Source organism: Podarcis cretensis, assembly GCF_951804945.1.
Source record: "Podarcis cretensis genome assembly, chromosome: 14".
In the NCBI taxonomy this organism is placed as follows: Eukaryota; Metazoa; Chordata; class Lepidosauria; order Squamata; family Lacertidae; genus Podarcis; species Podarcis cretensis.
Window position 1 is genome coordinate 19,180,229 of NC_137183.1, and position 27,260 is coordinate 19,207,488.

The following is a 27,260-nucleotide window of genomic DNA, read 5'->3' on the forward strand; positions in this document are numbered from 1 at the left end:
AGACGAAAAAACCGCTAGACGAAGAGAATCGCGGAACGGATTCTTTTCGTCTTGCGAGGCACCACTGTACCATAGAGCTTTGGAGGGTAGACTGATGCTAATTACTTTCAGTTAATTTATGAGCTTTAAAACCTAACAATAAATATTAGTTTCCTTCGTTTCATGGCAAGGAAGATGTGAAATTGCGTTTTGCGTGGTGCATAAAAGATAGTCAGTTCCCTAGTATTTAGCTAGCACAAATAAAGAACATTCTTTCAGTACCATAAAAGCAACTTATCATATTAATTTATTTTACAAAAGTACTTTTTAAAAGCAGTCAGTTTCACCCATCATTTATATCCTTTAGTGCTTAAACCCTGGGAGGAGCCCTATGATGACACGCTCATAGCTTAGATTTATATGGAGACAGTACAGCTTTTCCTCCCAGAACACAACTGTGAGATCATGAGCAAGAGGTGCTTCCATTGTGGCTGGCAATATTATCTTCATTTTGGTTTTAAAGTCATCCAAAATGGCTTTGTCATCAGGCTCCCAAGTATTTTCACCATCTTTTCCCCAGGCTCAGCTGAGCAGCCTTTTCCGTGAGTAGGTCCTCCTGATGGAATGTTGTCTCCTGGTTGTACTGTGAAAGGGGGAGAGGTCTTCAGCTGCAGCTCCAAATACATCACTGTTGTCTCCTGTGGAGGAAAGCAATAATATGAAAAATACTGGCAGGCATAGACAGGAGAGGCAAGCAGTTGTAAGTCAGCTATTTCCCTCTGTGGAACAGCAACTTTCCATGAGAGAGCAAAATATCGAATAGATGGTGAAAGAACCCAAAGCAGTTTAAGAATAGGTTCTCACAGAACAGGACATGAAGGCTATAAAGGGAACTGGGTATTTTATTGCTACAGGAAGGTCTTACAAGAAGCTTTGGACTATATATGTGTGGGCAATTTGGCTCTTTGCAGTTCAGGCTTCTTTTGAAACACCACTCAGAGGTTCAAATAAACTGCATTTACCTGTGGGCCATTTCCTCAGGGATGTGGTGTGGCCTTGATAGAGCAGCGGGGACTGCGTCAGTGCCCGAAGTCCAGTAGCAGAGACTGTGCTCTTCCCTGAAGACGTTGGTGGAGTCATACCTAGGAGACGTGACAAAAGATTAATATCACAAACCCTGGTCGGAGGTTCCAACACTTCTGGTAGCTATGTAGTATTCATATGTGCAAAATGGCAAAAACAGGGCTTGGGTTAAGGTGAATAGATTAATCAACTACAGCTTGATCCTTCCTTTGAGCATGTAAGTGCAACCTTCTGTTTACTAAATTCTAAAATACTGAAGGAAAGTTAAGACATATCTAAACGACTGGTCGACAGTTTGGTAATATGCAAATTGACTGTTTAGTTATCTGCCTTTAATAAATTAACAGAACAATCCTATGCAAATTTACTCTTAAGTCCCACTATGCTCGATGGAGTCTACTTCCAATGAAGTGTGCATAGGACTGCATCTTAAAAACATCTGATCCACTGATAGCCCTTGACACAAGATGTGTGTTGCTCCCAAACTGCTGGGGGGAAAGAAATACCACTAGCTCATTAGGGAAGCAATTAGACTTGTTTGTTAACCCTGTAAATTGCAATGCAGATTAATGGTGCTGTATAAATTTGGCATAATAGTGGGAGTATTAATTAAATAAAAGACAGTAGTAAGTAAGTTGAAAGTTCATAAAAGCAGAGCTGGAAGAGATTAAGTTTTGATTCAAGGCCCTTCTCAAAGGCATGACCTTTGGATCTACCATGCCACAACCAAGCAGGTACACTGTTGAATGGTTCCTGCAGCTGGGATTTTTTAAAGACTGAGCCATGCTTGGTGTGTTGGTAGGGCTGGCCAGAGGGTAATTCTAGAGCAATAAAGGTATGTGTGGAAAGATGTAAAGGAGGCTTTTCTCTGTTTGTATCCTCTACTCTTCCTTTTCACTGTAGCTGAATTTCAGTCCAAAATTACCTGAAATGCTGAAGACCTCCTCTTGCTCTTCCAGTATTGTCTTGTTTAAGGATGCCACACCTTTTCCTGTACTCAGCAGTTCGGCTGCATACACTGCCGTGTTTGGGTTGCCTCTCTTTGTGCAGTGCCTTTTTTTCACTTGCTGGCTGACTTCCTCCTCAGGAGACATATGGCCAAAGGGCCTTTTTTTGAACTTAAGGCCAGGGGTCCCTCTGCAGGTGCTCTCGTCTCCACTGGGCTCTGCATCGCTGCAAGGCGACTGGTCCTCAAGCCTACAGATGCCTTCAAGTTCAAAGTCCCCCAAAGGCAGTGCTTTATTGACGCCAAGAAGGTCGGAAGCTCTAGTTTCCCCAGCCACCTCCACATGCCTCTCGCTTTTGCTGCAGCCCACAGTGGCCCTTTTCCTTCGCGGCCAGTCCTTGATTGCTTCAGGGGTCACTTTCCCTTTATGCTTTGGAGAAGGTGTCCAGGGAAGGCCTACATTGCCCTGGGATGGGGAAGTGGAGTTGGGGGTGCAATGAGTTGGAGTGTACGACTGACATATATAGGTCTGCCCCCCGCCCCCAAACTTCGCAGGGGTACTGTGAGCGGATCGATTACAAGATGGCGAGATGGAGACGGTTTCCAGTTTCCCAGAGTGCCTGCCGCACCAGGTCACGGAAAGATCCCCTGCAGCAAGATCGCTTTCATCTCCTTTGGGCTTTCCAGACTTCAAATGAGACTGAGGATCCAAAGCTGGCCCAGAGCCAACCCTTTTAATTCGGAGCTTGGGCAGGCCAGAAGCTTGCATCTCGAGCTCAATCTCGTAAGTTCGCGGGCTCGTTGCAAGAGGCAGAGTGTGAGCAGTCCTAGGTGTGCTGAATGTTGCCCCCTTCTCGGGCTTCCCCAGCCGTGCTGCAGCCTCCCGCTGCCTTCTGTCTGGGGTGTGACGCAGTGAATAGGCACTTGAACCAGACTTTGGGGTTTCAGGCAAGGAGGCCTGGTCACACGCAGGAGGGCTCTGGAGGAGCAGAGGCTGCAGACTTACTGCCTTCTCCCCTGGCAAAACTGTACCTGGGCCACCTTCTGCTTCAGAACTGCCAGTGGCGAACACATTGGTTAGAGAGGAAGCATCTAGGCGCTCGCACAGAACCACAGCATCTGGGAGAAGCATGTGGTCCTTTGTGGAGAGCTCAGGAGGCAGGTGTCTTTCTAACCCCCTCCTCTTACTTGGAGTCCTCACTCCACGTCTCTTCACAGAGGGGGTGTTCTCTGCTTTGGTTTTAGCAAAAAGATTCAAGTTGGTATAGCACGGATGCGGCTCGGCAGGCAGGCAGGCAGGCGACTGGAGGGCTTTGGCTGGGTACATGTTTGTGACCTCCTGGTGTTTCAAAGGAGTCTTTTGGAGAGTACAAGACTTCCTGCGCAGATCCCAAGTCCCAGCAGGAGAAAGTGTGGATGTGGCTATGGCATTTGGGGGTGGGCTATATGGCAATGAGTTAACATCGGGCATCAAAACAGGATCACCAGGTGGGGAAAAGGTTTCACTAAGCTTGGTGTTCTTTGGACTTGAAGACGGTTCTGAAAGTCTGCCTCTGAATACCGCAGGTGTCATTTCTGACACCGGAGAGTCCAGCTCCAATGCTGAAAGTGGCTCTGTAGGTTGTTCTGTCTCAAGAGGCTGTTTCTGAACAGAAGCTGGAGAGGCAATTCTCCAGGCAACTCTCAAGGAGCGCCTTGGGGACGGCAGTTGTGAGAGCCACGTTCCTGGTGAATTTGATGGCAATGGAGAGAGCAGAGCAGCTGCCGAACAGGAACCACTTGCAGGCGAAGCAAATACATCATCAGGCCCCTCATCCCCTGCCTGCTTTCCAGAAGATTTCAGCTCTGCTGCCTTGTGTGGGGAAGAAAAGATTTCCTTCATCAGAGCCATGCGTGCAAGACAATCCCCTTTCATTTTCGTGGCTTCAGGCAAGGACTTGCTCTTCTGTCTACAAGGTGAGAAGAGATTTCCCAAACTTTTGGCTGCACTATGCTTTGGGGATTGGCTCTTTTGGGGGGTCTGCTGTAGCTTCTCCAGAAAAGTTCTTCTCGGTGTGTTATTAGGGGGACTTAAGAGCTTCAGGGAAGACCGAAGAGATGCTTTCCTTGGTGTCTGTGGAAGGAGAGTGAAAATGAGTAACTGCTTTTGTCTAGGACTACAGTAACAGAACAGGCTACATATTGAGCTTAATATCATTTCTACTTACAAAATCACTTATGTATTTAACTATTGACATTACATATTAAGGCTGTACACTAGTAGTGGGAAATTAAGAAGGCATGTAGACTAGATAAGTAGGTATGGAAAGAAACATAAGGCAACAATTTTACCTGATAAACAAGCTCACTGGAGGCTAAAGTTTTTCTTCTTGTTCTGGGTGAGTCCATCCCTTCAGAACCAAACACATCAAGAACTGCTCCAAAGAGAAGGCTCTTTGGGGACTGGATGGCTTTTTTCACAAGAGGAGATGCCAAGCCTGTAAAACAAAAAGATAGCAAACAGTCCACACAAGTGTCAGCTGCTTTTAAGTGTCAGCAAGCTTTTAAGGCAGCATGTACCTGGCTACCCACATTGGCATGAACTAATTAGTAACTACAAACCAAACATTTCCAACTTGTAGATGTCTGACTTGCTACACTGAGACCGTGCCATACAAACCTTGGTCTCTGTGGTGACAAAGTGGAATAATTACTTTCAGCAGCTACAACAAGAAGTGGCAGGTATCTCCTACAACTGCAACTGGAGGGACAAGTTAGCATGCAGGGACAGGTTAGACCTCCCTTTTACTATCTGTTTCAAATTGCCCTCTATCATGTACAGTGGTGTCTTGGGTTACAGACACTTCAGGTTACAGACACTTCAGGTTACAGACTCTGCTAACCCAGAAATAGTACCTCGGGTCTTTGCTTCAGGATGAGAACAGAAATTGCTTGGCGGCGGCAGTGGGAGGCCCCATTAGCTAAAGTGGTACCTCAGGTTAAGAACAGTTTCAGGTTAAGAACGGACCTCCAGAATGAAGTTCTTAACCCAAGGTACAACTGTACTTATGGCAGACATATGAATATCACTAGCGAACTAGGAGACCTGCAGAAGGAATGAATGGAAGTAGGGGTAGGACCCAGGTGACTGTTAGATAGACAGTCATTTTCTGTACCAATCCATCTACCACTGAGAAGTGGGGCTGTCCGCCTCCAAGGAAATATGGGGAGAGTAGTTTTAGGTTGTGGTACTGTACCTGTGGAATACCCTACCCAAGGAGGCTTGCTTACCTCTCCCTTCAATATTCTGAAAGAAAGGATACAGCAAGCTCACGACATGTTGTTGTGTGTTGCTGATTTTGTGTGAAAATCAGTCTGTTTGAGAAACGAGTGTCTATCATTTTTTATTATTATTGGGTAATCAATTTGTTTTGATGGAGAAACATAAGGGAGCTTGAACATCCAGCAGATGTATATTAACGTCTATTTTGTCTTTAAAAAGACCTTTTATTTATAGAGTTTTTCATGACAGTACAACATCAAACAAGCATTAGAAGAAAAGTACAAAATCTCCCAGACAAATAAACAATAGAAAAGTTGCAGGTAGCGCAAATAGCACAGTAGGAACACTCAGGTAAAATAAAGCAGCATCTACTTTGCCTCTGACTGAACTCTCATGTGTTTTCAAGCCAATCTTGTAATCAATCCCTGGAACCAAAAGCAATCTGTTGCTTGCTTCCATACCTGTTAAATTGTCTTGTACATCAGGTGCTTCCGACTGCATTTGCTGTACACTCTTCTTGCTGGGTTGAGAGCAGTAGAAGGAACCAGAGACTGCTCTATCCTGTAAAAGTTGCTTGATCCGTGGACTTCTTCTTAATCCACCTTTGGGTTTGTATGTGGGAGAAACAAGGTTTGTCTTTAAACTCAAAGCCATATAGTACCAAGTCAGTGCCACCAATAAAGGGGAATCTAAGAACTGGTGCTGCAACTCAGCATTTTGTTGTTGTTGTTTAGTCATTCAGTCGTGTCCGAGTGTTGAGATGATAAAATGGAGGGAGAACCAGTGATCTTCCCAGATATTGCTGGACTACCACTGGCCATGCTGGATGGCTGTGACTGATGTTGGAATCCAACATGTTCCCCATACTCACTGTAAACTGTCCAGAACTCCTTGAACAAAAGGTAGGATAATTTTTTTTAAAAAAATGGAATTCTTGCCACCTTCTGCTCTGTTAACAAGTGAATTTAAGCTACTGCCAAAGGAGCCGGAGCTCCCCAAACATGCAAATAAAAAGGTCACATAAAATCAATACCTACATGGTATGGCTTTTTCAGGAGATTCTTCTACAATGCCAACTTCAGATCCAGGGTCTGAATTCCTATGAAGGAAACACCGCTTTTAGAAGTTCAAGCACAATGACAAAGGACATCCAAGTGCAGAAAGCTACCCAAAAAAGTTCCACTTTCTATCAAAAACAGTAAGTTGCTTGATCAGTGAATCTGGTGCCTTCACTCACCGGCCTTTAATCTGCTTGTGCAGCAGCCGCCTGGAGATCTGCTTGTGCAACGGTGTTTCTGCCACACTCTTGGTCAGCAGTTTGAGATTATCTGAAAAAGACCAAAGAATAATTATCGTAAGGTAGCAAGTCTGCACAATGACTTGTGTTGTGTAAGCCAGGTGAGGATAACATATTTAAGGTTTGAAGTTTAGAAGGAAGTACTTTTTCAGATTGCAAACAGCTTCAGCTCCCCCCCCCCCAAGTTTTTCCCTTCCCATCACTTCCCAAATACCCTTTGACTCTCTGGGGTGGGAAGTCCTCTTGACTCCTCATTCACTTAATCCCTTTCATAGTAGACACCTTCCCTGGTGTTCCATACTTTCCCACTTACTCCTTTTGCCCTACATAAGCCAAGACAAGCAGTGGGAGTTACATTCCAAGGCACCACACATTTAAGTGAAATTGTGTACATCTGAAACACTATTGAAAAAGCCTGCAAACACCCTGTTCTGCCCATGCCTCATCCCCTTTTGTGATGTTTTTGGGTCACTTCTGGGTTTGGAGCAATGAATGTGTTGCACACAGATGGGACGCACGCACAACAGTCGCTGCCTGTACAGCAAAGCACTCATTTAAGTAACCTCTCACCTAGAGTCATTGACACCGATAGACAACGGGGCTGTTCAAGGTGCCCCGACTATAAAATTGGAGAAATTGAGAGAGAGATAGCTGCCCTGGCAGCATATCTCTTCTTTCTCATATCTAAAAATGCAAGAAGGGCCTTTACGCTCGCCAGAAGCCCAGCTCTGCCCTGGCCGGTCCTGGAAGGAGCCTTGAAAAAAGTCCCATAAGCTCAGAGACTTTGCGCCTGTTCATTGGGGGAGATAGGAAGCCCAGAGCACCTGTTCTTTAGATGTCCCTTTTATGAAGAGGCACGTAGCAAGACCACTGATCCCCTACTGTTGAGGCTCGCTGACCTCTTGGAAAAGCAAAAATTTGACCTTCTCCTGTTAGGCAAAGATCGGAAGATGCCCTGGATGGTCACCAGATCCTGTGTACAGATCTGTAGGCGCAGACCATCTCTCATCTCAAACTAGTTTGTTAAGAAAATCCCCAAACTCGGTTCTATGGGTGACTCTGGGTCAGCTCCCTGCGGTAGTTTATAGTTGTACATTGTTTTTAAATTTATTGTTGTACATTGTTTTAATTGCTTGTTTTCCTTCTGTGACTGTACCCCAAGAGTGTTTTATAAGCTGGTCTCTGACAGTAATAAATTACCTATCTATCTAACCTCTCACCTCTTGCACACTCCTTAGCTCGTTTCCGCCTGTTTTTTAAACCTTCTACAGCTGATACTGACTGGCTTCGAGGAATCTTTGATAGGGATCTTTTGCCTGGAGGAAGCATTTCTTCATTGAAGAGGTTCCTTCGTACCTTTGTCACTTCTGGAAGCATCAAAAAGCCAAAAGAAGTTTTGATTGCTGTTCACAAGACAAAACACTCTGGAGAAAATATGATCTTTTTGTGCAGTTCAAAATCCAAGAACTCATATAAACAGTCAGATTAATTTTTTTCATACTTAAATATTTTTTCTTTGTTTTAAATCCTGGACACACAGAGAACCAAAAGAGAGACGCTAGGTTGTATCCAACTAAATTCTATCCTAAGTAGACCCATTGAAATTAATGGGCTTAGTTAGTCATGTCCATCAATTTCAGTGGCTCTACTCTGAGTAGGATTACCATTGGATCTAACTCTCAAGAAATTAAGAAGATCCAGAATATGAATCACACAGAGCCCAAATGCATCGCTGCTGAATTGAATCACATATCCTGTTGAACGCAGTGGAAATACGAATTGCTTCTCTCCTCAGATTCCAGCAAGATTTTACACAGCATTTATACTTCACAATGCACAACCTGAATTCAGTGACACATTCTGGATTACTATCGATAGACACTAGGGACTCTGGCAATAAATGCACATTTCATGGCACTTATTGTTGGATCAAAAGTTTGGTAAATAGAAAAAAATTTCCATCCTCATAAGCCTGGACAAAGCTTTCAAAACATATATATGGATATTCTTTAAATAAACCAATAAAGGGTAAGCACTGTGCCAAATTTGAGAAAGTCAGCTTTAGTGGTTAGTTTTGGGATGGACTAAAAAAAGGAATAATTGAATTTCTCCTAGTGTATTGTGGGCAATTGGTCTGAAAATTGAGGACAGGAGAGATGCCTCTGGGGAAGAAACTCGCCAAATTGCAAACTAATAGGTCCACTAGTATACAGACCTCTTGCTTCACCTCTAGACAAGCCCGAAATCCCTCCAAGGGGTTAATCTGAATCAGATCACACCCTACCAGCTAGTTCTCTAATAAGGAAGGAAGAAGCAGCTTACCTTGCACTGCCACTTTCTGTACAGATGGTACTGATTTCACATCAAGGCACACATGAGAGCTGTCCTAAATTATTAGAATATAGTATTAGAATGATTTCAAAATTACATCTATTTATAGGTAATGGGGAAAATATAATGCCGGAAACTGAAATCCATTTATTTAGAAAAGGACTTCCCTTCGTTCCAGTGAAAACTAAATTAGTGCAACAGCTTTCCATATAAAGGTGTTTAACAACTGAATTTCAGAAAGGCTATTCAAACAGGCATAGAGATGCAGGAGTTTTACAGCTGCTACATGCATTTTCTGGTTTTCCAGAAAGATATTGCGGGGGGGGGGGGGGGGTTACCTTCCTAGTACGGTTTCTGGGTACTTGAGGAATCTCTATTTGGCGCAAGTTCTGCGATGCTTCTGTTACACTCCGGTGTCTGGCCAGCGTATTCTTTCTAGAAGTACAAAGTAAAATCTTGAGCAAACAATTTTTTTAAAAAGTTGGGGCTTTTCATGCGGCCACCTTGAAGGAAGGTTCATTGTTTTTAACATGAAGTGACATTCTCCCACGCTGCCCACAAGGTAATCTAACACCAACAGGAAGCCCACATGGACCCACCTTTGAAATGTTTGCAATCTCCTTTGATAAACCTCAGAAGGAATTTCCTTATTGAGAAAGAAATTGCAACCCAATCTAATTTTAATTCAATGCCATTTACGCCTTGCAATCACCTTTTCTTGGCAGATCTGGTGCGTAGTTCTTCCAGTTGTTCTGCATCGGTACTTAAGGAAGCTGTTCTGGAAACAGGAACTGAGGATGCAGAAGGAGGCAGGGATGGGGTTTGGCTCTCCTGACTGAGGGAATCGTCACTGAAGAAGTCTGCTGGCAGGACAGAGGCCAGCTTTGGGGGAATCTGTGTCCCCAGGCTGTAGTACAAATCCCCAAGGGTCTTTGGCATAGATTCCAGGTACCTACAGAGACATCATAACACAAGCATGCATCAGACATGCTACTTACCAAAGACTCTAACCTCTGTGAGATTTTGTTACCAGATTCTGCACCCGACTTTATTATTAAACTTGCAAGCTCTTGCTTTTAAGCCTATGGTTTCAGTTGAAGAAGAGGGGTGGTTGTGGCAATACAGTGGTGCCCCGCAAGATGAGTGCCTCGCAAGACGAAAAACTCGCTAGACAAAAGGGTTTTCCGTTTTTCGAGGTGCTTCGCAAGACGAATTTCCCTATGGGCTTGCTTCGCAAGACGAAAATGTCTTGCGGGTTTGCTTCCTTTTTCTTAAAGCCGTTAATACCCGCGCTCCGCAAGACGAAAAAATCGCAAGACGAAGCAACTCGCGGAACGAATTAATTTCGTCTTGCGAGACACCACTGTAATGGAAAGCATACAAATCTGCCATAAAAATAAATCAATCAGAAGGCATGTTCACTCACTACCAGCCCAATCATCCCCCTTTCCCAACTGAGTTATGTTTCCTTCATTTGACGATTTAGCCCAGCCAGGAAGTTTTCACACAACCAAGTATCCAGCTGAGCAACCAAAATACTTCTTGTGCCTTCAATGGATTAACAGTGCAATCTTAGAATCATAGAACCATAGAGTTGGAAGGGACCCTGAGGGTCATCTAGTCCAACCCCCTGGGTGGGCTCGAACCACCAACCTTCTGGCTAAGAGCCAGACACACTGACCCATTGTGCCACCTGAGATCTTCTGTATGTTTGCTCAAAAGTAGGGCCAATTGAAATCGATGAGCAGAAATCTTAACCAGTGAAATAAAGCAATATACCACCTACAGATTTGTTACACACTGCTCTGATATCTCTAATGAATTGATGGTATATAAATATGCTTACAAGTGAATAAACAAATTTACTACACTCTATCAAGTAACAGTACTGCCCAAGTACTCTGGTATATATTTGGAAACTTCAAACAAACATCAACCAAAAGAAACCAAAGTATTATTTAGATTAAACTCAGTGAAATTCATGGGCCTGGGCCTAAATTGGTCATGTCTCTTAATTTCAGTGGACCTACTCTGAGTAAGACTAACGTTGGATGCAACCCCAAATAAATTTGTAGCAGCTAGAGAAGAAAAAACACACCCTAAACTTAATTTGAAACATCCCCAGCTATTTAAATAGTGAGAAGTTGAAATACAGTCAATTTTGTTTTAATTCTGGTTCAGGAAGGCTGCAATGAGCCTAAGAATGATAAACATAAAATACTGGCAATTCAGACAACCAGCTCTTTAGCTCATGTTCTACATTAATAGCCATGCAGCTTTCAAGTCCTCTGCATAACAGAATTTGTTCAGCCTTCCCTGCTCCACTCATTGGTTTGTAAATGAATGAATAAAATTAGCCAGCACACAAGAGCACTTACGTTTCTACAACTTCTTCCAAAAACCTGGCGAGGTATCCTGGGTCTTCAGTCAAACACAAAATCCGCAGCATCTCTGTCATCTGCAAGCAAGTTGAGTGGCAAAAAATTGGTCAAGGGTTAATGATAGCAGGCCAGTTCACATGTAATGCCAGGCCAAAGCATGATTTAGCGTGAACAAACAAATGTGCAGTTCTGCTGTTTCCACTATGGCCTCATTGACCTTTGTTCAGATATAACATAAAGCCAAACCTTGACTTAAGCACAAATGAGCAAACATGCAGGTTCCTGGAGTGAACACTATGGTTGCTGTGCTCCTTTCCTAGACCCATGAGATCCAGGGCTAAGTCAACGTTTGTTTGAATACATTTTATCGAGGCTTATGAAGAAAAATAAAAAACTTAGTATCATTTTTTTCCTCTTTTTGTCCAAACTAAAATCTTAAACCTTACATCTTAAATCTTACAATAAAAAACATAAAGAGAAGTGGCGAGGGAAGGGGAGAAAGGAATAAAGAAAGAGAAAGAGAGAAATAAAGGAAAAGAAATAGAAGATACAGTGGTGCCCTGCAAGACGAATGCCTCGCAAGACAGAAAACTCGCTAGACGAAAGAGTTTTCCGTTTTGGAGGTGCTTCGCAAAACGAATTTCCTATGCGCTTGCTTCGCAAGACGAAAATGTCTTGCGAGTTCCTGCGGGTTTTTTTCCCTCCCCCCGCCCGTTTTCTAAGCCGCTAAGCCGCTTATCCGCTAAAAGCCGCTAATCCGCTAATGGGCTTGCTTCGCAAGACGAAAAAACCGCTAGACAAAGAGAATCGCGGAACGGATTCTTTTTGTCTTGCGAGGCACCACTGTAGTTTTTAAAAAATAAATAAATCAGAAGGTAGAGGACTTCGTCTGTCAGCTATATATAAACAATATTCACTTCATCTACTCCAATATAACACCCAACAAAGCCACTTTCTAAAAAACAAACCTTATCCTCATTCCTCCAATCCAAATTTAATTAATTCACTTTCTTTTTCATGCAAAATAGTCTTTAACAAATGTTAACAATGACTTATCTCCAATTAAACATGTCAACTGACATGTTTAATCGATTGGCATGGTTACGTCAATGTTTAAATTAGCAGTGCATCCCAAACCTAACAGACAAATGAAGAGTGGTACACTAAGAACAAACTTTGGTTACAAGCTTGTGACTTGTCTGGAATGAGATAAACCACGAGCCGGGGTTTGGACATTAACCCTGAGACAAACAACAGCTTATCCCTGCAAAGTCCAGCAGCAGCAAGACCAGGCGAAGAGTGGAATGGCAGTGATCTTCACACCAGGAAGCAGCACTTTTGTTCATTTGTGCTAAGCTATTGTTTGGTTCCATGTTATACGCTGGCCGGGTCACCAAGACCATAGTTGCTGCTCAACAGCAACTGAGATGTGAAGATTTCACATGCTGGCTGAGAATTGCTGTTTTCAACTTCTGGAACGCAGAGGCAAGGCTTGTTCATCTACCTCTTCCACAAGCTGTTCCATCCCATCTGTGCTGTTTTGCAAAGAAGGGCACTGCAGGCACATTTCAAGGCGCAGATAGACCTGAAGCTGACACCTATTAAAGAGAGGGAGAGGGAAATATGAATGGAAGAGAAGGTATGCCCTGCTGCTAATTTTATATCACCTCCTGAGAGTACAGTGGTACCTCGGGTTAAGTACTTAATTCGTTCCAGAGGTCTGCTCTTAACCTGAAATTGTTCTTAACCTGAAGCACCACTTTAGCTAATGGGGCCTCCTGCTGCTGCTGCGCCACCGGAGCACGATTTATGTTCTCATCCTGAAGCAAAGTTCTTAACCTGAAGCACTATTTCTGGGTTAGCGGAGTCTGTAACCTGAAGCGTATGTAACCTGAAGCGTATGTAACCCGAGGTACCACTGTAGTAGCAACATTAGCAGCAGGAAGAGCTACAAATGTTTCCACCCAGTGCCTTCCTTGCTGCCACCATCTTCCAAAAAGCTGAGCAAGGAGCCACACGTTATTGTTAAGATACCATGGATATTGACTGGTATTCTGGTTTGTTAGTGCAAGGGTGATATCTGCCTATCAAAAGCAGTACACAAACATTGTAAAACAGATTAACATAAAGTGATTTTGCAAGGTTGTTTACACATTCAGCATATTATCTAGATGGTACACACCACTACACAAAGCTATCCTTGAAAATTAAAACAAAGGGTAATTGTTATTTTTGTAGGAAAGCGTTCACTAGTGAATTCCTCCACTACTGCACAAGAGAATTTGGTAAGGCAATCTCTTCAGTACTACAGCAATCTATTCCACAATTATCAGAACAACCTATCTGGGAAAGTAATAGCGTCTCGTACTCTCTGACTTTGATTTCCTTATCAGGATCATTGCCAAGCTGCTGACGGAGGGCTTTGCTGGTTTTCAGGAGATTGCTTCGGATTGTATCCACAACAGCTGCCTGTAGATTTAAAATCAGAAAGCATGTAACGCTCCGAGGACAGACAGCAACTTTAGAAGCAACGCAATGAAATAATAGCTGAACTGTTTAATTGCAAGGGCAAAATGAAATATTTGAGTGGGCAGAATGATCAGTGTCAAGGAGACATTCAGGAGCAACAGGGTTAAGACTTCTAGGGGGTTTTGTGTTAGGATATAAAATGTTAACAATGGATCTTTACTTTCAGGCTTCCTACCAGCTTCAGTTTTTTTAAGTATTTCCTAGGTTCAGTGCAGTTACACCCAGCATGTAAACTCAAATAGCAATGGACAAACAACTAGGTTCAAGGATTAAAGGTTTTTAATTGATTTATTAAGAAAAGGGCATGTACAACACAAAAATGTGTATTTGCCACTGCCGGCAAGATTTAGCACCAAACCAGATGAGACATTAAGCACAACCATGCATGTAACATGCCATCTAATTTGACCTTAGCAAACACACTGATTCTCACCAGGAAATATATCCCAACACTGGGAATGTTGCTACTGTGCTTGAAGCACAATTCCTGCAATTTATTGCTCTGGATTAGGGTGGGGAACCTTTGACTCTGCAGATGTCGGCGGATCACAGATCCCATCACCCCCAACCGCGAGCCATACTGGTTGGTGCTGATGTGAGTTGTAGTCCAGCAACAGGTTCCAAAACTCTGCTCTGGATGAATAATCTAGGACTGAGCTGAAGGGACCCCCTTTTTGTGATGAAGTATCTTGGTTTGTGCAAGAACAGAATCCTTGTTTTGATTATTAGAGGGACTAGAGGGAGGAATGCAAACCAGCAAAAAAGAAAAAAAAACCAGCAAAATTTCCCCAAAGCATGTTGCCAAAAGAGGTCAATGGATGGTATATTTTACAGCAAAAGACATCTGTGTCCCACAAAGTTGTGCTCATTGCAGGCACACAGAGCTATGTAAAGAAAGGCCTCATGGGTGCTGCTGCCTGAATACCCAGTATTTTCTTCCATTTCCATTCCAACTCTAAAATGGCAATGAAATCGCCTCATGTTTTAAGAACCTGTTGTACATTCTCCCTACCCCCAAACCCCTTACAATACATTTATATTTAAATGGAAAAGCAGGCATGTCTAGCTACCCTACCTCATTTGATTTCTGCAACACATTAACAGCTGCCACCGTCTCCTGGGCATACGCAAACAAATTCTCTCCGCTTGTCACCGCCTTCTGGTAGTTTGTAGATATAAAAGAAAGCATCTCCTCCTCAGTCCTGAAGCCTTCAAAACAAATGCACACATAGGTAAACCAAAGTGTGTGTGTGCGGGGGAATCAAGAACTTGCCATGAACAGTTCATGCAATCAAACACTTAAAGAATAGTGCTAAAGGATTATTTGAAACACATAGCTCTTGTAGGTAAAAGAAAAGAATGGCCAGGGGTAGCCACATGGTGTCCTTCAGGTGTAGAAGGGACTTCAACTTCCATTACCCCAACCACTGGGCCATGCTGGCTGGGGCTAAGGGAATTCAAGTATGACCACAGCGGGAGGACACCGTGTTGACTACCTACAGGGTAGGCAACCATAAATGCTTTCTCCTTTTTTAAAAAATGTATTTTTATACAACCTTAAAACATAAGTGAATTCCCTTCTTTTCTTTCCATGGTTCATTTTACACAGCATAAATCCTAGCGGATTTTATATAAACTAAAACATTCAGTATTCTATTATTACTTCCATCAAAACTTGTTTACACTGTTGAATATTTCTTAATGCTGCCAGAGTTTTCAAGTGTACACAATTTCCCCCCATATATTCAATAAACTTTTTCCAATCTTCTTTAAATAAATGTTCTTGTTCTCTTGTTCTGTATGTTAGGTCTGCAAGCTGCACATATTCCATCAGTTTAAGCTGCCATTCTTCTTTGGTTGGGACCTTGCTCGTTTTCCATTTTGGGGCTAACAAAACATGGGCTGCAGTAGTGGCATACATAAATAACCTTTTATGACACTTGGGAATTTCAGTCTGAATTATCCCCAACAAAAAGGACTCTGGGGTGTTTTTTTTTTGGAAAGGTGCTTTTAAACATTTTTTCAAATGCATTATAAATTATTTCCCTATACTCTTTTACCCTTTTACAGGTCCACCACACATGAAAGAACGTTCTTTCATAAATGCTTTTTCCAATGAGGGAGCAATAAAAAAGCAATTCTACCATTGCAGGTTTCTTACACCTTGGCTCACAGATTGCAGTAGTCCCCATACTGGTGCCACCAGTAGCAAGAAATACTCCACAATTCTACTACGTTTAGAACAGTGCCTTCTACTCAGGCTCTTACAGCTAGAATATCCTAAACATTTTTCTTCCCCCTCTACTTCCAAATCCTTTGCAAAATCCATTGCTTCTCCTACAAAGCCTCTCTGCACTCTCCAAAAGACAGGGCAGGCAGAGGACTTTATCTTGTACATACCTATCTTGGTTTTCTTTGCTTCCCCCCTTTCTTCCACTTTATCATTCAATCTTCTCGGTAATAGCTTTTGGGAAACATTCTCACTGACTGGCATCTCTCCATCTGGCTGGAACTTTTGAGCCTTTACATTCAGCCTTGCAGCGTTTAGCATTTGAAGGGAGCGAGGCATGGTCTTCATTTTTTGCCTAACGGGAGTCCGGGGAACTCCGCCTACTCAAATCAATAGACATAGGCATAACTTTGAGTTAGAGAAATCATAGTGAACCACATCCAACAGAAGAAAAGAATACCACATGCATATAAAGCAGAGCTTTTTAAAAAATCAAGTAGAAGCAGCATGTTTATTAAAGCACAAGAGAGACAGCTATCTTGAAGAATGGAACAGAGGGTGGAGAAGTGACAGTGGAATGTGCATACGTCTCTTCCTGTGATCCCGCTGTTGGGATGTAGTAGAGATGCCAGAGGCTTTCTTCTGGTAAAATTCAGACAGACAGTGGGTAAGTTCCCTTTCATGATTTGGAGCCTCCTTTTCCTCAGCAGAAGACCCTGCCTGCAGCAACCTGTGTAGGGAAAGATTGCTTCTGTTTATAAATCTTATTTTGACAGCAAAGGCAAAGATTTTCCTTTCCACTACAGTTGAAAGCTTGGAATATGTAGCATGTCTAACTAGCTCCACTGAACTCTGCAAGTCTTCCTAGTGATTCTAGACCTGAGGCCAAACTCTTGTCTGAATAGGACATATTCATTCATGTTGAAATGTGAAGCTCTGAAAACCGTATCTTTTTTATTCAATTTTAAATTTGGTCTGTTTTACTGAGTAAATATTATTTTTGCTCATTACTTCATAGCTCAGTCTCTACAATGAGGTTGGGACCACCTTCATGGAATGCTTGCTAATTCAGTCTAGGCTGCTGCATTGTCATTTATTAAGCTCATGTTAGACTTTGAAAAAATTAACCGGACACCCGTACCCAGGTACCCAAGCCCCATTCTTATCAGCCAAGTGCCACCGGGGAACTTTGAAGAGTTTTTGCCAGGGAGCAGGCACAATAAAAGCCTTATGTTTCCCCCACTCCGACTCCCTGCAATCTTGATGCCATAACCCAAGGCAAGAATGGGATGGGACCATTTCTCATAAGAACCCTCCCTCAGCCTGAAGAAGTGGTCATCAGAACCTCCCTCATACATATGTACCCTCACCCATCTAACCAGGCAGTAAAGGGACTGTTTACTGAGTAGGTCTATTTTACCGCTCAAAACTAGGTACAGTGGTGCCCCGCAAGACGAATGCCTCACAAGACGGAAAACTCGCTAGACGAAAGGTTTTTCCGTTTTGGAGGTGCTTCGCAAAACGAATTTCCTATGGGCTTGCTTCGCAAGACGAAAATGTCTTGCGAGTTCCTGCGGGGGTTTTTTCCTCCCCCCCCCTTTTCTAAGCTGCTAAACCGCTTATCCGCTAAAAGCCGCTAAACCGCTAATAGCGCTAATCCGCTAAGCCGTCAATGGGCTTGCTTTGCAAGATGAAAAAAACCGCTAGAAGAAGAGAATCGCGGAACGGATTCTTTTCGTCTTGCGAGGCACCACTGTATTCATTTCAAAACCACTGAGACAAGCTATAACAATGTAACTGTAACACAGAAAATAATCTATGTGTTTTGATCCTCACTAAGAAGCCTTCATGTTGTCTGTCGCCCAGGCTTTAATAGATGCTTAGGATTATATAATTCTAATTTTGCATTTATTTAACATGGAAAGATCATGTGAAGAAGAAAAAAACTGATAAGGCATAGCCAATGCAAATACAGTAATACGTTGGTTGATGAACGCCTTAGCAGTTGAACGTTTTGGCTCCTGAACACCACAAACCCGGAAGTGAGTGTTCCGGTTTGTGAACGTTCTTTTGGAAGCTGAACATCCGGCAGTGCTTCCTGCAGCCAATTGGAAGCCGAACGTTTTGGAAGTCAAACAGACTTCTGGAATGGATTCCATTCAGCTTCCAAGGTACAACTGTATATTTTGTAAGGCTGATTATAGAATCCTCCACATCACAGATCTGCTCTTCCCGAAATTAAACTGGCTTTGAAGGCAAAGCAAAAAAGAATCACCTGAATGATTCCATCAAGTGAGAACTTGCTCCACAGAGGTTTGAGAAAGAGTACCAGCCTTCAATCACGGCAGGACTCCAGGGGTGGGTGCAGGACAGCTCCTGCTGTGCCCATTCTGGAATCAGAGTTTCTGCTGGGTCTGCAAAGACAGAATAACAGCATCCGAGAATGATATCGGCTGCAGTCTATCCCACAGTTAGGAATGAAGTTGTTGCAAATGTTATGCATGTTTATTTAGTTATTTAACTATTTATTATACCATACTTTTCTTTAAAAACAATACTTCAAGGTGGTATTTTATTTCATTTACTTAGAAATTAATCCCCCAGAGTTCAAAAGACCTTATTTTCCAAGTCATCTGCATACAATTCTACTTTCCAACAATATGGATGAGTCTATAGCAAACTAACCAGAGCAAAGATTCAAACACCCCGCCCCCCAAACACAACATAGACATTAGATACACAAAACTGCTTTAAACAGGCAGGGCATCACTGTTTCAGATCAGTGGCTTTAAAGCTATATTCCAGCAAACACTGGAGTTTCTTGGATGGTTATCTGGGGTTTCTCAATGAGAAGTTCTGATTAAAGATGCCTTTCTCCTGGTTACCAACCTTCCCCTGCAATGTGCAGCTGCAAGAGAAGGTGGGTTATGTTTTAAGGGCAAGTTTCTCAATTCAGGTAGGGCACTGGTAGTGGAGAAGGGAAGCAACTCTGGTTGATTTCTGTTGGAACTATGGGACCAAGGGCCATTGGGAAACTGCATCCCCTTCCACCCAGGAAAAACATCATGGCAAGGGGAAGACCACTCTGGCCCCATCCACTGACCAGAGAAGGAGCAGCTGTAGGGAGCTTGCTCTCTCCCCACCCACACTCTCCTGGAAATCACTTAGCTCCAACTGAACAGCTGAAGGAAGTGTGCCTTGGCTCCAGCCAGAGAGAATTCAGGGCTGAAAAGTTGTGTGTCTATTATGTGTGGTTATAATCCATTGTAAACCAGTTGATTGAAAGGTAGGCTACAAATCTAAATAAATAAATAAAACAAAACAAGAGGCACAGCAGGCCTGAGGATTCCTCAGCAGATGAAACAATATGGGTGAGGTTCGCTGGAAAGTTCTAAGCAAGCAAACATGTAAACGTACCAGAATTTGCCAGATCAAAGTCATCACCAACTTGATTTACCACGCTGCTCACGATTTCTGGAAGGCTAGACTCCTCTTTCGAAAGATTCCCTTCTAGAGCTGTTGGAAGGAAGGCTCTCTCAACTTCTGGTGCTCTCTCGGCACAGAGTAAAGAAAGAACTGCAGTGCTATTCGAGGTGGGAGAGAAAATCCCAGTACAGGGACAATAGGCCCCGGATGGAGACACTTCAGCAACCTTTTAAAAAGGTAAGGAAGAAAAAAATATATATATCATGTAGGCAGCTCTACCTTTGCTCAGAAAGGAAACACTATTCAGTATTCAGAACAACCCTCAGTATTTGTAGTGCATAGACCAGAAAACATGGACCACTTGAAAACTGTTCAGAATCTTGGTAAATCACTTAATTACTTTTCTGCCTGTTGTGGAAAGGGTAATGCACTCTGTGCTAGATGCTGTAGGATATGTCAATGTATTTTTATAGATACACCACACACTACCTGAATGAAGGTCTTGGATCACTAGCAGTTCACAGACCACAGTATAATCCCTGGACTAGAGAATGGTGCCAAAATATCTGATTCAGCTCTATATCTGAGGTTTTGCAAGGTGCAACTCTGGCTAATACAATATATCCCCTGGAAAAAGTGATACATGTACTACTGAACGCTCAACAAGTAGAATGAGTCATAAATGTGACAAATAAATATTGAAAACTAGTTAGCTCTTCACAGCTAAATGAGAGTTGCTATTTTGAACAGACACAATCCTTACCATGTGTAGCCCTTGTGCTTGGAGGGATTTTACAAATTGCTGAAACAATGAAGTCTCTTGGACTGACAGTCCTGACAGTGTGCTCCGCAGTATCCAGCTCTGTGTATGAAAGCTCCCAGCATGCACTGCATTCCAGCTGCTCATAGTGCATTTCAGAGTAATAGTGACTGGACTTTTGAGGTGCCTCTGGCTTAGAGTTAGAGGCTCTAAGACCACACCACAGCTTTGTGCCTCTTCAACTCCTGTTTAAGGAAAACACAACTGTTAAGGTTTAAGAGCTTTTAAAATGGAAAAGAAATACCGTATTTTTTGCACCATAACACTCACTTTTTCCCTCCTAGAAAGTAAGGGGAAATGTCTGTGCGTGTTATGGAGGGAATGCCTACGGGTGGCATGCCTACAGATTTTCCTCTTCTAAAAACTACGTGCGTGTTATGGTCAGGTGCGTGTTATAGAGCGAAAAATACGGTAGTTAATTAAAGCAGGAAATAAATTATTAATTAACTGAGAACTCAACGACAATGGAAAAAATAAAGAGATTTACACTTTATTTACTAGGTTGAGAAGCATAGAATTGATCCTTATACCTAGGAATAGCTTCTCGCGACTTTAGTTGAGACAAATGTTAATTTAACACACCAAGCCCCTTTCAAAAATAATACTAATGCAGGTATTACATTTGCTGTCTCTCAGTCTTCTTATAAGGATGCTCTCAGCAACAAGCTACATGTTTTAGCTAAAAGATTAACAATCTCACATTTAAGTTAAGACTCAAAACAGCAGCTTTCCAGAGTTCATTGTTACCCTAATTGTTTGCTGAAGAATTTAGAAACATCTGCAATTGGGAAACGATTTAATTGGTCAGTTTGAAAGTACAACTACTTAAAAGAATAAAGCAGGGATGGAGATCCTACAGCACATCTCTGGCCACTTGTCATGCTGGTTGGGGCTGTTGCAAGTTGGAATCCAACAACATCTGGAGGACCACAACTTACCCAGCACTGGAATAATGTATCCTTTTCACAGCACTTGAGCTGTATAGAAAAGGAAAAAGAAGTACTTGCTGGCTATAACCAGGCATTACTTTCATTACCATCATTATTGATTATCATCTTCCAAAGCAACTACTCTATTCCGAACTTAAAAATGGAAAAAGTCATGCTGGTGGTCAACAACTGGGAAACACTGGCCTGTGAGCACTCCAACTGGAGAACAGCCTTTACCAAAGGTGTCATGGGCTTTGAAGATGCTCAAACTCAGGATGAAAGGGAAAAACGTGCTAAGAGGAAGGCATGTTTGGCAAACCCTCACCGTGATCAACACCAGCCCGGAAACCTATCTCCCCACTGTGGAAGGACGTGTGGATCCAGAATTGGCCTCCACCGTCACTTATGGCCTCACTGTTAAAACCGTGTTTATGGAACACAATCTTACTCGGCTACGAGTGATTGCCAAAACAGACTTTCATTACCATCAGATTTGAGGTACAACACTCCTTCTACATGAGGGAAGGTCGCTTGCAATGAGGAAGGCGAGGTAAACAGGCAGTTCAAAGTTGAATCAAAAGGCAGGGTTGTAGTCCATGGTGTGAATGGTTGCCCAGAGGACACAGGCTCCATAGGAAAGTCAGGGGTGCCCCCTGTACAGTGGTGACTCAAACACTGAATTAAAGTCTCAGATGGCAAGATGTTGCCCCCCAATAAGCACATAAGTTCAACCAACATCCAGTAGCCAATGTGGTCTGATGTTCCAAGAAGCTGAAAGAAGGCAACAGAAAGGCTCAGGTTAGTGATATTAGTAAGATGACCAAAGGCTAATGATAAAATGTATTCTGTCTACAAGCAGAGAGAAAAGAAATATTATGGTCTGAGAGATTTAAATTATGCAATTTTTGTTATTAAATATTGCTATGAAAACAACTGTTCAGTGCTGGTTGAACATTTGCCTCTAGTGATTTGTTTTTGTTTTTAGCAAAGAACCAAGGCATATATATTAAAAGCAGGCTTCTAAAAAGTTACCTCCAGGCAATCAGGGGAAGCATCTGAAAGACCACCTGCTTCCCTACACACCCTAATGGGTCTGAGGTTCAGCAGGAGATAGCTCTGTGCATGCGTATTTGTGTATGTAGCCAAGTGCTGTCATCTCTGTTGAAGAGAACGGGTAATCCACATGAACAGAAGCTCTATGCACATCTCGTAATGTGGACTGCACACTTATACAAGCACACCCTTGTAGTGTCACTATCTGTGAAAACCAGAGGAGCATAATGGGTTGTAGAAGATATTACTGGACCCTGACCAGTGAGATCTGGGTTCAAATAGTAATTGAGGCATAAAGCCCACAATATCACCATGGGACCACTAATCTCTCTCTCTCTCTGCCTAACCTACATTACTAAGTTTGGGAGAGGATAAAATGGCAAGCCCAGCATTTGACACCATGTGCTTCTTTGGGGAAGAGAGGGAAACAAACACAATTAGCAACATGCCACATAAGATGGCAGGGTAATCATTTGCGATGCAGCATTCCTAATGATTAATTCTCTCATATTACCTTGAACCAGTCAGCAGTGTCCACCCAATACAATGAGATTTTCTGGTTAGCCATCATTTCCCGGATTCTCTTAGGGATGAACTTTTCTGTCAGATCACGTGAAGCAAGCAGTTCATCAGACAAATGAGTAGGACTTCCAGAAACAAATTGCAGCAGCTCCGTCTGGGAATGAGGGCAAGGAGAGAAGAGGAAAATAGCATTCACGAAGCCCTCAGAAGGAATGTAACTCCCTGGAGGTTTGTTCAGGGTCACAGTTAACTTGCTTTTCTGGTTTCTCAACACTGGTTTGGATGGAGAAGCAATTTCAGGCCGGTCCCACTGATAGTCAAGTAACGATTCTTTCAGTATGTTCTGAGTGAGTGTGGCTCGGGGTACCGAGCCAGATGACTTTGGGTTGCAGTCCTGGTTTCCAAACTTTGCATCCAGCTCCTCCTCAAATTCTTCCCAACTGCGGGATCCAAGCTCACGGAAATTGCCCACTCGCGAAGTTCTGCCCCGGGCGCCTGAGGAGTCAAAGAACTTGAAGCCCCACCGGATTTTAGCTAGGCCAAACTTGCAGCCCAAGTAGTTCAAGATCCTCAAGGTGCCCAGGTGAAGGTGAATCTTCCGCTCAGAACTGGCAGTGTCCAACAGGAAAACCACATTGTAGGAGCAAGTCATGACGCTACAGAAAGTGCTTTTTTTTGGTATGGTGCCTGCGTTCCGGCAGTCCAGGGCAGCGCTCACGAAAATGCAGCAGATTACTGTAAACCAGCCAGCAATCTAAGGAGGAACCCTGCTCAGCCTCCTTGCCTTAGCATCACAATGCTGCTCCTGGATACACTTCCTTAAGAAAGATTAGCCCCACTGAAGAGGCGACTGGGGGACCTTACTTCCAAGCAAGCATTCTTAGGGCCAGGCTTGTAGCCAAACTGAGACGCCAAGGGAGGGTGAAAAGACGTTTCCCTTACGATTTATGCCCTGTTGCCCCTCCACCACCCCTCCTCCTGCATTAACAAACCTCCCCAGCGAATTCCTCTCACGCCCCTCACTGCCACCTTCTCCCCCCAACCCTCCCTAAAAGGGGGCTCTTAGTAAGAATAACAGCTTAATACTAAAGGAGCACTTGGTTAACTGCTATTTTCGATTCTTGAAAGGGCCCCGCTAGCTTCTCTAAACCCCCTCGGGGTCAACCGCTCCACAGCTTCAGAATAAAAACAGGCCCCCGTTTCCTATGCCGCCGCCGCCGCCGCCGCCGCCGCCATTATCTCCTGCGCGCATCCCTCAGTCGAACTGCTGGCGCGCTCCCCTCTCCGCTCTTCTGACTGGCTTCAAGCCGCCTCGCGGCCTCCCTCGCCATTGGCCCGGGTGGCTTCCTAGGCTCCGCCCCGCTCTCGCGAGCTCCCTCGGACTCCTGTTCTTCGGACTCGACAGCGCTCGGCTTCTTCTGATTGGCTAGCTCCTTGAGTGGCGGAAGAGCGGATTCCCTCTCCTCTTCATCTAGGAATACGTCGAGGCCGAACTTCCGGCTAAAAATAATAATCCTGCCGCTCTGGACTTCTCTCTATGGAAAATCAGTTCTTAGGCCGGAAGTGCCGCTGCCCAGGGGGTTTTGCCTGTGCCAGTTGACGCTTACCTAGGAGCAAACCTCACTGAAGATTTTCTATCCCTGTTATTGGCCCTCCAGATTACTGGGTCGTCGGTTTGCTTGGCAATGTTTTGCCTCTAGGCTGTTCTAGGCATTATATTTCTTTGGTTTTTCTCCCCCATGCCAGCTTCCTGCTTCACTTTCATTGGCCAATAGCTCTGGGACGCGAGCTCCCATTGGCTGGTCATGGGGAGGCACAGATTGGACTGTAGGCGGAGTTATTTTGAATTTAAATGTTAAAGAGTTTGCATTGGAGGGGAAAGGAGGTGACTGGTGGGTGGGGAGTAATAGCAGAGTCTGTTAAGAATAAGCTCTTGGAAAGGAGCCCTGACCTAATAAGGACAGTGATAGTTTGTTAAACAGAACACACAATTACTGGTATTCAAAGGAGCATCTCTGCTAGCCTATAAGGCAGTAAAGCCAAGATAAAGTGCTATAATCTTCAGAGCTGTGTGCAATGGACAAAGAGAAAGAGGGTCTTGCACCACCTTGGCAGATTACAGTGCAATCTTGTAAAATGTTTACTCAGGAGAAAGCCCCACCGAGTTCCATTGGACTTACTTTCAGACAAGTGTGCTTAGTATTGTAATTCTGGGAGGGGTTGCATTGTAGGATAAGCTTTGATTCCCGCCTATTTTCCCGTCTATTTGGACCAGGGACTCGCCTATAACCTGAACCTACAACATAACAGCAAATTTTAATTCTTGAACAGTGCATATTTATCTCTTCTTGTCTTCTACAATCTTTCTCTTTTCCCCTCCACTTTTTGGGTCCCTCTCCCTTCTCTTAGTAAAATAATGATAATAATAACCATCCTGAATATATTTTTTGTTTTGTTTTTGTTTTAAAGTTAAATGGTGGTGTTTCCTATTGTGAAACCCATTTCTTGGTCCTGGTCAGTCAGTTCACTAATCTCTCATCATTTTCCAGGAATGTCGGGGGAACATCAATGCCAGAACTGTTAAGACGGTTATGAAACCGATAGAAGTTTGTCAGGCAAATAAGCCTTGAGATAATAAGCCTTACCGTTTCTTTCTCTTTTTTACCACTAGATGTCAATAAAGGCTCACTTATAAGGAAATGACTGCTTGTTCTGATAGAGATAGGTTATTTTCCACTCAAGTAAGGCTGCATGCTAATTGTAATAAATTCTTTATTTGATTTATATCCCACCTTTCTTCTAAGGAGCTCAAGGTAGCTTACATACTTCTACTTCTCCTTGCCATTTTTATCCTCAACAACATCCCTGTGAGGTAGGCTAGGCTGAGGGTGAGATATTTGCCTAAGCTCACCCTGGTGAGCTTCATGGCAGAGTGGGCATTTGAACCCTGGTCACCTAGGTCCTAGTCCAACACTCCAACCACTATGCCACACTGGTGTTATAAGAATTCTAAGGTCTCAAATATAAATTAAACGTTCAGAAATGTGCAAGGCAAACACATACATATATAAACCATGTGTCTGAAATAGTACAGGAGAGCAATCCTGAAGCCATGTTGACTCTCCCAATGACCTCAAATATTCCTCTGCAGTAAGGGAGGAAAATGGGGAAAGCCTTCGCATTGTCTTATGCTTGCAAATCCTGCCTTAAAGGGCGTATTTGTGTATGAATAGGGTGAGCCTGTGATCTGGATTCAGGAACTAAAGTATTTACCATCACAAAACAATGGCTAGGCTGCCCAGGTAAAGCAATCAGTGACCATTATCAGGTATCCTGGCAGACAGGATTTCTGCTGTAGGCTGCCTCCTGTGATATATTTGTGCTGTACAGTGGTGCCCCGCAAGACGAATGCCTCGCAAGACGAAAAACATGCTAGACGAAAGGGTTTTCCGTTTTTCGAGGCGCTTTGCAAGACGAATTTCCCTATGGGCTTGCTTCGCAAGACAAAAACGTCTTGCGAGTCTTGCGAGTTTTTTCCCCTTTCCCCCCCTTCTTCTAAGCCGCTAAGCTGCTAATAGCTGCTTAGCCGCTAATAGCCGCTAATAGCCGCTAAGCCGCTAATAGCGCTAATCTGCTAAGCCGCTAATAGGGATGCTTCGCAAGACGAAAAAAAGCTAGACAAAGAGACTCGCGGAACGGATTATTTTCGTCTTGCGAGGCACCACTGTACACTGCCTCCTTCTGTGATGTATGTATGATGTTTTGCAGGTGGTCTTGAGCTACAGGGTGGGCAATTTCAAAAGTCTATATAAGGGCTTGTGCACCATTCTTTCTGGATTCTTTCCTCCCTCCTGTGTGTGGGGAGTGGGGACCCTGTTGCAACAGTTCTTTTCTATTGCAATAAAGATCAGGCTTAGTAGCTGCTTTGCTTCTCAATATACTCTGGTTGGCCTCTGTTATTTTCTCCTACCAATAGGAAACCCACTTAAGGACTATACAGGTTCTTGGATACCTCATAAGGGAAAAGGAGCAGTTTTTTCTTATAACACTGGCTTTCAACACTTGCGTGAGACTGACAGTCCCATTGAACGTAGTGGGACATAAGTCCAGCAACACATGAAATGGGAGTTTCATCACTGGAAATTGAACCTTTACACCTTTTAGAGTTGCATTTTCTAAAAACAAGTCACTAGTTTATTTATTTTTTAAATCACCCCAATACACATGTAGCAGTTAGACTTGTGGACTAAGGTTGGGAAGATCTGGCTTAAATTTTTCACTCAGCTATGGAGCTCCTGGGTGATCTTGGAGCAATCACTAGCTATCAGCCTAAAGGATTGTTGTGAGGGCAAAATGGGGTGGGGTGGGGTCAGCTATGCAGTTCTGCGCTCCTGGGATGCAAAGGCAATTTATAAGTATCTATCTTTTATGCTGATTTTTGATAATTGTTTAGCAAATTAGAAATACTGGTA

The 27,260-nt window shown here is 43.4% G+C and overlaps 1 protein-coding gene across 3 annotated transcripts in view; it reads right to left on the minus strand.

Moving 5' to 3' along the window:
* Positions 1–268: 268 nt before the first annotated feature.
* TICRR (TOPBP1 interacting checkpoint and replication regulator) overlaps positions 269–27,260 on the minus strand; it is a 38,039-nt gene continuing 11,047 nt past the window's right edge. The window contains exons 1-22 of one of the 3 annotated variants that reach the window (XM_079954153.1): positions 22,781–23,689; positions 21,699–21,984; positions 20,228–20,469; positions 19,456–19,690; positions 18,314–18,452; positions 16,626–16,768; positions 16,209–16,418; positions 14,884–15,017; positions 13,648–13,748; positions 12,784–12,877; positions 11,277–11,356; positions 9,611–9,850; positions 9,237–9,333; positions 8,890–8,953; positions 7,788–7,934; positions 6,508–6,598; positions 6,308–6,369; positions 5,732–5,872; positions 4,340–4,485; positions 1,988–4,121; positions 1,002–1,121; positions 269–677 (exon numbers count right to left, since the gene is read on the minus strand). In XM_079954153.1, the coding sequence (XP_079810279.1) occupies positions 562–677; positions 1,002–1,121; positions 1,988–4,121; positions 4,340–4,485; positions 5,732–5,872; positions 6,308–6,369; positions 6,508–6,598; positions 7,788–7,934; positions 8,890–8,953; positions 9,237–9,333; positions 9,611–9,850; positions 11,277–11,356; positions 12,784–12,877; positions 13,648–13,748; positions 14,884–15,017; positions 16,209–16,418; positions 16,626–16,768; positions 18,314–18,452; positions 19,456–19,690; positions 20,228–20,469; positions 21,699–21,984; positions 22,781–23,440 (5,682 nt within the window). In that variant the 5' untranslated portion in view covers positions 23,441–23,689 and the 3' untranslated portion in view covers positions 269–561. Of the gene's footprint in view, positions 678–1,001; positions 1,122–1,987; positions 4,122–4,339; positions 4,486–5,731; positions 5,873–6,307; positions 6,370–6,507; positions 6,599–7,787; positions 7,935–8,889; positions 8,954–9,236; positions 9,334–9,610; positions 9,851–11,276; positions 11,357–12,783; positions 12,878–13,647; positions 13,749–14,883; positions 15,018–16,208; positions 16,419–16,625; positions 16,769–18,313; positions 18,453–19,455; positions 19,691–20,227; positions 20,470–21,698; positions 21,985–22,780; positions 23,690–27,260 lie in introns of those variants that run through there. The other 2 variants (XM_079954154.1, XM_079954155.1) reach the window with 2 other exon arrangements.